The 9,701-nt window shown below is 30.4% G+C and overlaps 1 protein-coding gene across 1 annotated transcript in view; it reads right to left on the reverse strand.

Moving 5' to 3' along the window:
- Window positions 1-2,021: 2,021 nt before the first annotated feature.
- Window positions 2,022-9,701, reverse strand: part of LOC106475781 (glutamic acid-rich protein-like) — a 16,211-nt gene continuing 8,531 nt past the window's right edge. The window contains exons 3-5 of the mRNA XM_013936461.2: window positions 4,858-4,902; window positions 3,883-3,895; window positions 2,022-3,451 (exon numbers count right to left, since the gene is read on the reverse strand). Coding sequence (XP_013791915.2) covers window positions 3,297-3,451; window positions 3,883-3,895; window positions 4,858-4,902 — 213 coding nt within the window. The 3' untranslated portion in view covers window positions 2,022-3,296. The remainder of the gene's footprint in view (window positions 3,452-3,882; window positions 3,896-4,857; window positions 4,903-9,701) is intronic.

A 9,701-nucleotide genomic window follows, 5' to 3' on the forward strand; every position in this document is an offset into this window, starting at 1 on the left:
TACTAATTGCTTGATGTATATAATTTTATAAAGTAGTAGTATTTACAACGTTAAGAGACCTTTCAGCTTATAATAAAAACTTAATTTTGTAAAGTGTTCCATATGAGACATGATCACAACCCCAATGATCAGCATCTAAATTTATATGTTCAGCAAAGGAAATAATCTTTACATGAAGTACCGGAGCAGCGCTCCCTCTGCACCTGACATGAGGATTTGGCGCCCCATCAGTTTATTATGACTGAAACAATGCTTAAAAAAAAAAAAAAGAAGAGAAAGTAACTACCGACTGTCCAACAACTACCTTTAAGTCAAAGCCCGTTGGTGCTTTAATGATTGTAACACGTTATATTTTGAAGGTACTAAAATATAATAAACTCGGATTCTCAAGTTCATACAATGCAATTTTAGAATGGGGAACAATAGCTTAAACCGGTCGAATACCTATGTCACAAGCTAATGTTATAACAAGTTTTATTTTGATAATAGGGTTATAATAATTTTAATTCTATAATAATTTTTAAAGGTTCTTGATAAAAAAAAAACAACAACACACACACAAAATCAACTTTATTATTTTTACACGGTTTTATAATTTTTAATTTATACTATCAATGCACCAACATAAACTATGATGAATTGATCGCTCATAAATGTTTTTTTTAAATTTACTCTTATTCATGAATTAACTTCTTTCTGGAAATATAAGCCGCAACTATTTATATTAACATTTCAATGCCTTATTATTAAAATAGTCTACGTAAATATTTGACACCAGAATTCTTGCCAAATGTGAAAATTTTCCATCTCTTGCTGAAAACAACCCATATGATAGACAAACTAATAAGTTACAATTTTTATAGTTATGTTAATGAATACTATCCAATTTTTCTATAAAAAGCAATTATTTCAAGCAAAGTTAACCTATTTAACTAAAATATGATCTTTATTTTTTTACCTTCTTACTCAACTACGATGCTCTTCAGTTACGAATTTAGGGTGAACGATCGTTTTATCATTACTACTATAGTACTACGGCGCAAATACGTTATGGTGTATATTAGCATCAATTTAGTGACCTTATTCTTAGTTCAAAATAAATAAATAACCGATGGTATCGTAGCTTCTAAAATCTCTAGCCTGGCTTCACGTATTTAGTTGACATAGACTACCTTGTAATTCTTGCTTCGAAACAGGTTTGTTACAAGTTTCGTACATGAAATATGTTGAACCTTATTTATGGTATTAACCTCGGATATCCTTTCACGCACGTTTTCCAATAAAGTTGTCACCAAAACTAATGAAAATACATTCGTCCAAGTGACAAATTGAATACGTACAAACTGTCATCAAACCGAGGAAACTACATTCCCTTTCGAAACAGTTGTAACGTAACTATAAAATACTACTTCGTTACACGTACTTTAGTATTTTAGGTTCTATTAACTACGAGTTATAAAAACAAGTATAGCTATTTCAACACCAGAAGTTTATAAAGATTTTATTTACTACGATTTAAAATATCAATAACCCAATGGTCTTCCCAACGAATTTTACGATAATCCAATACTGTTTTATTTGTTACTACACTCTAATTTTGTTTATTCAATCGGTCACTGTAATGAATTTGATAACGACAAAATAAAGTTTTATTACATATATAGCGAAAACAGCAATTTAATTATCCAGTTCCTTTTACACAATTTTACTTCAGCAACAACTGTTCAGTTCTTCAGACGCATGCAAAACACTACACAAGTAAGAAATAATAATTTAGAAAAAAAAAAACGACCACAACCTTTATGAAAATTACGAGGCAGTTACTTCCAACTGAAAATTAAAATACGCTAGTTTGAAAATGTCAAAAACTATTATTTCTAAGGCTCTTGTAAAATGTTTTAGACTGGAGTTCAATACTGTAATTTCAAAATGCTTTGGTATATATAATTTTGTAAAATATTTTTACGTAAATCAATAAAACTACAACAAACCAATGAAAAAAGCAACAACAAAAAAAACAATGATCTATTGGAACCACTTTATTACACCTTCCCTGCATGAAATGTAGTGGCTACAACACATTACAAAAATGGACCAAGGACTGTTAACATGATGAGCAAGTTACGAAACTGTATGAACTGATTGATATTTTTAAAACTTGTGAACGTTTACCCATTATGCTTTCATAAATCATTTAATAACTCAATCATTTTAATTTATTCAGATCGGTGATATTAATTTTATAACAAAGCTAACCATATTATCATTTCTTGTAATACTAGAAGTTTCCACAAATGCAATTAAAAATGCCAGATCAAAAACCTACCCCTCACTGAAACAATAAAATAGTAAACAGCTTAACTCTAAAATGATATAAACAATTAAAGAAAGCCATCTCTTTAGTTACTGTGATAAGAAACCAGCTACAAAAAAAAAAAAAGGAATGTGTGTGAAAAAAAAAAAGTGACTGAGATATTTCAAATATCAATCTTACACTGTGTAATACTATCTTATCAATACATACTAACACAACACTCTAAACATACACACCACTAAATTGTACCAAAATTTACCGGGGCTTCTTACAACTAAGTCTGAGGGGTAAGTACATCATTTTAATTTACCACATAATCTAGCAAATTTACTTATTCATTAATTAATAATGATTAGAGTTAAGGAGAAAATTATTAAAAAATTGTATATTCCTCCAGCTCTCAGTTGAATAAAAAGTATGCTAATAGAAGTGCGTCTACTTTAGCTAAGTGATAATCCAAACACTGATAAAAGACAAAAGAACTTTAAAATACACACCTCACCTCACACTAAAAGGGACATAGGAACCCTTTCTTATCTAGAACAAGTACATATCGACAAAACAGTCAAATTATTTAAAGGTGAAGTTTTCCTTTTTTTTGTTTATTTTACCTGAAAAATGAAATCCAATAACAAAACACCCATGCATACAGCCGTACCATTTCACACATTATGTTACATGAAAGTCAGCCTTGACTGAAATTCAATCACAGGCTGATGAAGAGGTGGCAGATGAGCACGTACGAAACACAGATCGTAACATCTTTGCTCAGAGACCAAAAATTAAACCAGATGATGGATGGTAATAGCTCATTCCAGAAAATCCTGATAAATTTATATCAGTACAAAGTCTGAAGAATTTTAGTCTACAAGTCATGTGACGATCTGCCCATCTGTGGTGCCTTCTATACCCTGAACAATTTAAAACCCACAGTCTGTCGGATTGCTCCCCCCACAGTGGCCATCACAACCACTATGATTTCTTATGCATCATCTTCATCTTCGTCACCCTCCTCATCAGCCCCATCTTCGTCTCCTTCTTCATCAAAATCATCACCTTCAGGAACCCCTTCTTCATCCTCATCTTCTTCATCACCTCCTTCTTCAAATTTATCTTCAGACTTACCATTTTCTTTTTCTAATTAAAGTGAATATTCATTATGAATCTTTACCACAAAGCTTATTTTAAAAGAGACTGCATACTGAAAGACATTTAAGGTAAAAATCCAGGACCTTACTGATGATAATGTATCTTTCATTAAATATTTTAAAATAAAACTATGATTGAGGATTACTTAATTACTTCACAGTGTGTAAACTAATGTATAATCTAAGAGTTGATACTCTTGTGTGTTATAAAATTAAGTATGAAAAATCAAATATTTAAATTTGAGAAACATGGTACAAAAATTTCAATACTTAAATTTTATGACTGTTGTATGAAAAAGTAGCTATATGGGTTTACATAATCAACTGTAAAACTAGTAACTTGTGCAATTATGTATTTTTAATAATGACAGATAAAAGTCAAATAACAAAGAAATTTAATTAATCAAACATAAAACATACCTTTATGGTCAGTCTGTAGAGAAAAGAAGAGAAAAAATAATTGAACAGAATGAAAAAATATTTTCCACATAAAGTCACAATATTTCAGTTGTTTACATTTGAACTTTTAAAATCTTTAATTTTGTTATTCTCTAAATCATGATGAAACATAAAAAAGAATGGAACAAAGTATAAGTTGCAACTTCTATTTTTTAAATAAGAAAATACAAGTCTGAGCAAAGATAAACTTTAGACCTTCTCATATTAAATTTTAAACTTGTTTTATGTATTTAATTCTGCAATAATAAAATTTGCAACCAGAAGGTTTAGTTATATTTCTTGCACCTGTACTAATTCTAATGAACACAGTTTTCATCTATTACTTATATATGTGAAATGAAACTGAACCATCAAATTCAAAATTAATCCAAGACTTAAAACTTGTTGAATTGTAAACTAAGCATTTATTACATTTTTGAAGAAAAACCAGCTTTTCACAAGGTTAATATTAATTTTACTTATTAATCTTCTGCTTTTATAATTTAGATTGCAATAATAGCCTATTTTAGCCTGTTAATGTAATGCAAGTCATAACAGGTGCTGGACAATATGATATATCCAAGTCTTAAAATGCTAACAGACATGTTTGTATACACTGAAAATTATAAGTAAAGCCTTTTCACACTCTCTCTCTCTCTCTATATATATATATATAAAGCAGCTGCTTTGGAGGTTAAAATATACCAAGTGTAATTTATGCAATGTAACGAAAAGAGACAAACAGTAATAACAGTTACCCCATAAATAATCCCCATTCATGTTTCTCCATAAAAGCTGATGCAAATCCACAAATAATGCAATATAACAAATATTTTATTTGTTGTAATCCCAATTAAAGGCTAAAAATTTACAAGTGTACAAAAAAATTAATTTTAACACCATTTTTAAGGACTTGCCACATAATTTTGGTGCAACAGTTTATTGCAGGAAACTCACCTTTAGTACTTTTTGTTTCACTTCTTCACCCTCAGCATTGTTAACCTGTCATAGACAAAAATTAACGGTGTTACAAATGCAGTGCAAATAATAACAGATTTTAAAATATTAAAACTGTACTTCTCTACTGATGACAATAACAGTTACCTCATAAATAATCCACATTCATGTTTCTCCATAAAAGTTGACATAAATCCATGTGAGGTTACAGAGCAAATGTATACTTTTGTCATGTATTCATTGAATTTGTATTATCCAAGATATTGTTTATTACAAGTCTTTTTTTTTTGTACAACCAAGGAAATAAAGTTTACCTGAAAACAGTGATAATGAAAATACTTAACTTAAAACAGTTAAACACAAAGTATAAGTAGCAAATTTGAAAGGCAAACTTTACTTATCCACTTTTCAACCGAGGAATATGGTACTTACCAACACCGAGCATATACCACAACCATAATAAAGATTAGTTTACCCAATATAACATGATTAGGGCTGATACAATACGACACAACCCGTATCTAGATATTGATGCTGAGATGCGATATGATATGCATCTAGATACAGAAGTTTTACCAACTGTTTGTTACAAAGTTCGACAGTCTTGTCTATAATTTATTATCTACATTACTAACATTGTGTTACTTAAGAACTTCACATTTTACAGTGTTTTTCAAATAGTAATAAAACAATAAAATTTAATTAGAAACAAATGTATAATGTGAAACTGACCAACCTCAAATAAGATTAAGGTAGTGAATATAGCAGATAAAATATGAAGATTTATTGAAAAAAGTTGGAAACCTATTAATTTTTCGATGGCGAAAAGTATTTTTAATCTTAATATGAAAATCGCTTTATATTCGAAAATGTGACTACTTTGACTCCATATATCAAAACACTAATTTAAAGCAAAAATACTTTGTTAGAAATTCTGATTTTTTTCTGTGTAAAAGACTCATAATGTTTACTGAAAGCTTACTAAATTTTGTGAAGATACATAAATTGTATCGCATTGCCACACACCTTAACATATTATGGAGTCTTCATCCTGGACTTATGTAATTTAATATTATTCAATCATAATAGTTATTCTAAGCTGACTTCATACTGCTCATTTTCCATAAACTTTAATCTAATGAATACAAAACATGTTTCCTTTATTCTAGACAGTAATTAAAAATACATTATGCTTTTCAACTCACTGTGACTTTTCTGGGTTTTCAACAATGTTTTCTTTATTAGTCATTATGGGTTTTACTTTACGTCAGCCTTAATATAAAAACTATTTAAGCACTTACTCTTGTGAATACGTATACTAATCCCAAAAATTAAATTATTGATTTATATGCATGAAATTACAAAACTGACAAAAGAATTAAAGCACAAGTGCATCCGACATACTTGTATACTTGCTGACCTAAAAAGCTACATATACATGTATGTATAACTCAGAACATTGGAATCAGTTGATATACATTTGCCAGATCATAAAAACACATTTAAAACCTAAAATCCACGACAGCACACACACACAAACATTATGTAGGATTTACACAATTTTTCGCTGTATTTGACAATATTTTTTTAATATTATGCTTGATATTTTGGTGGGTTCCAACATGATCTAACTTACTATGCTCAACATTAAGGGTTACTACCTTGAGTACAGACAGTGACTGGTAGTGGAACTGGTCACTGTGGGTTAAAGTATCTTAACTCTTACTCCTTTATAAATTCTGACTTCCCCACCGCTGCCTACTTGTTTTTTTTATTCTGTTTGAGAATTTCTGGAGAGATGGAACATTATCAGTATATTTGGTACAATTTCTGCAGATATGTTACTGTTGAAAGTTATACTTTTGCATTGTTCTACAAATGGTATAACTTAATATCTTTACATCTATTGATTGTAACTTGTAACTTAAGATGACAAACAAGACTGACACATTTATAAAAGTTATTTCTGACTTATAATGTCCATGTTGTTTGTGTGTACACACACTCATTTTAAAATTTGATGTTCAAAAAATACTGTATGTATATTTACAGTGTTTAAAACACAAACATTCACATTCTTTAAACGTTTTAGAAGATTGTTGTAAAAGTTAGAAGTGTTGTCAAAACCTCTCTAAGTCGGTTTTTTTTAGAATGTGTCCAAGTACACAGGAGTTGTGATACTTCATTCTTTCAGTCAAGCTGAACCGAATAACAGAACTACGTCAAATAGGTTTTTGTAAACACTGACAGCTGGTTACAGTCACTCATCTTATCGATTAGAATACATAGTTTTAAATTTTATTAATTACGAATATCGAAGCTTTACTAGGCACTTGAAGCAAAAATGTCTCGGGGCTCATGCTAATATGCTTTTAAGTTAAAAATTTAACTGTAAGGAATATGTATTACTTTCTTTAAAAAGTGCAACTTATCTTGTATTGCCACATTGTTGCCAAGCCTCTACAAGAGCGTCTAATCGTTCTTATCACTCAGGGTAAGAAGAACGCTAGGCGCTACCATTTTAGTTTTAACACAAAGAATATTACGGAGCACGCCAAAAGAAGCCATTATAACCATGACAACAACCTCAGTCAGTAATAAAAGCAACTCTCTTGCAGTGTTGACCGTACAAGAGGTTGTATTCGCCAATCAGCGTCCGCCACGTTCCCAACTTACATCTTAGCCTCTCCCACATAGAGAAGACCAATGCGGAACTCTTTAGCCAATAGACTGATGGACGTGTTACCGTTGCAGTCAATGCCTAAGGAGAAACCGAAGGTCATGTACGGGTAGGGTTGGAAGAGCGTTCTCTTCAACAGATATCTAGCCAACATGGACTCTAGTTAAAATGCTGCTTCTCAATTAACACACCATAAGACAGAATTTGCAAATAGTTAAAAAAGCATTCACCACATTTCACGAAAAGAATGAAGCAGTAAGCAAACCTTACCAGCTAAACATTTCAAAGGGTAAATAGTATTAACCGATATGAAAAAAGTTATTTTTGAAGCACATTCTCTACTTAATTTCTTAAATATATATATGCGACAATATGCAATAAACTGTAAACCTAGCTTTTTCAGGAACCCACATTAAGCCTAATAATGCTTGAGGACGATTTGAATGGGTAATTAAGAAAAACTTTAATACAAGTTTAACATAACAGCAAATGTACAACGTTTCACAAGGTTTTTGTCATCTTCAGGTACAAGTTGTTTACACATGTCAAGATATATCGTGTGACCTTATTGCTCCATACTGTATATATATATATATATATATCAGTGTAAGCTACTTGTAGCTGATGATGACAAAACCTTGTACATTTGCTATTATGTTAAACTTATATTAAAGTTTTCTTCATTACCCATTCAAGCCGTCTCCAAGCATTATTAAACATCATGGATGTTACTGAAATGAGGCTTAGCCACGTATATCACAGACAAATTCTACATGTTAAAAGTATGTGCTAGTAGCAGATACACTCAATAAATCATAAGCCATGCAAACGTTAACGGTGCTCAAACCCTTCTGGCCCGTCGGTACAACAAGCGTTAAAGCAAAATATACTGGTACTACAGCTACATACGCAGAGGGTCCAATCAGATCGCGCCAGAAAGCTTAGAAACGACAATGTCGTCACACCAAATATAATACATTAAATTGTTTTTATTTTTCCTATCTTCTTAACTATGCCGACTATGAATCAGTCTTGACAAACATTTTTGTAAAATGTCAGTCTAATAACAAGTATACGTTTATGTACAAACTTCTACCAAAACAGCTGCTAAAAATCTACAAAACAATAAATAATAATTAGTCTTAAGTATCAGTAACATGTAAAAAAAAATAAAACCTCTTAACAGTATGACAACTCGTTTCAGTTGGGTATTCTCGCTGTAAGCAACAATACGGACACCGATTTTTATGCGGTGAATCACAATTATGTATACAAACTAAAATTTATATATTGATTATGCGACAAAATTTCAAATTACAAGGTAAAAAACAACTTATTAAAACAATAAGAATTTTGGGGATGTTAGACATAATTAATGTAATTTCACCACCAACAGCAACTGAAGGACAAAAATCTGGACTTGAGAAGTAATTTTTTTCAGACCATTAATTAGGATGATGACCAGCAGGCACCACTTGCAAAGAAACTATGTCACAAGTAATGTTTGGTAATATTTACCTTGACTTTGTTAAGTTTAGAATTCAACTGCGATTATAATGTCATATTTAAATTATGCAAAATAAAACTAAGAAAAACCCGCATGCTACATGTTAAGTTAACAAACCTTATACTGTTAGTACAATATCTTAACACTAATAACTATTTTATAATGCAAGTTAACCTTAAGCAACTCATAATGGCAAAAACCAGGGCTGCACTAAATAGTCTTCACGAAGAAGCTGGTATAGAAGTAATAGGTTAAGTACGTAATTTTAAACATACTTAACAATTAACTATTTCTATGCAATACAATTACCGTATTTTTCGGAATATAAGACGCACCGTTATTTTGAAGACAAAGTTTTTGGGGGAAAAAGCCACAGTCGCATTTGAAAGATTTTTATTAAACTTTTTTGATACTTTAAAAATTAGTATATATTGTTCTAAACACAAAGGAGCTCAAAACATCAAAATAAGAAAATACCGTAAATCCAAAAAAAAAAAAAAGGTTTACTGTTATTTACAAAATCTTCATTGCTTTCACTGTAATTTATTTTTTTATTATTTAGGGAGCATTACAAATAGTTGTTTTAAAATAAAAAAAAACTACTGTAGTTATAAATAACACATTCAATTGAACTAAACTATGCATGCCTATTTAAAT

This window comes from Limulus polyphemus, unplaced genomic scaffold (genome assembly GCF_000517525.1).
Source record: "Limulus polyphemus unplaced genomic scaffold, Limulus_polyphemus-2.1.2 Scaffold149, whole genome shotgun sequence".
In the NCBI taxonomy this organism is placed as follows: domain Eukaryota; kingdom Metazoa; phylum Arthropoda; class Merostomata; order Xiphosura; family Limulidae; genus Limulus; species Limulus polyphemus.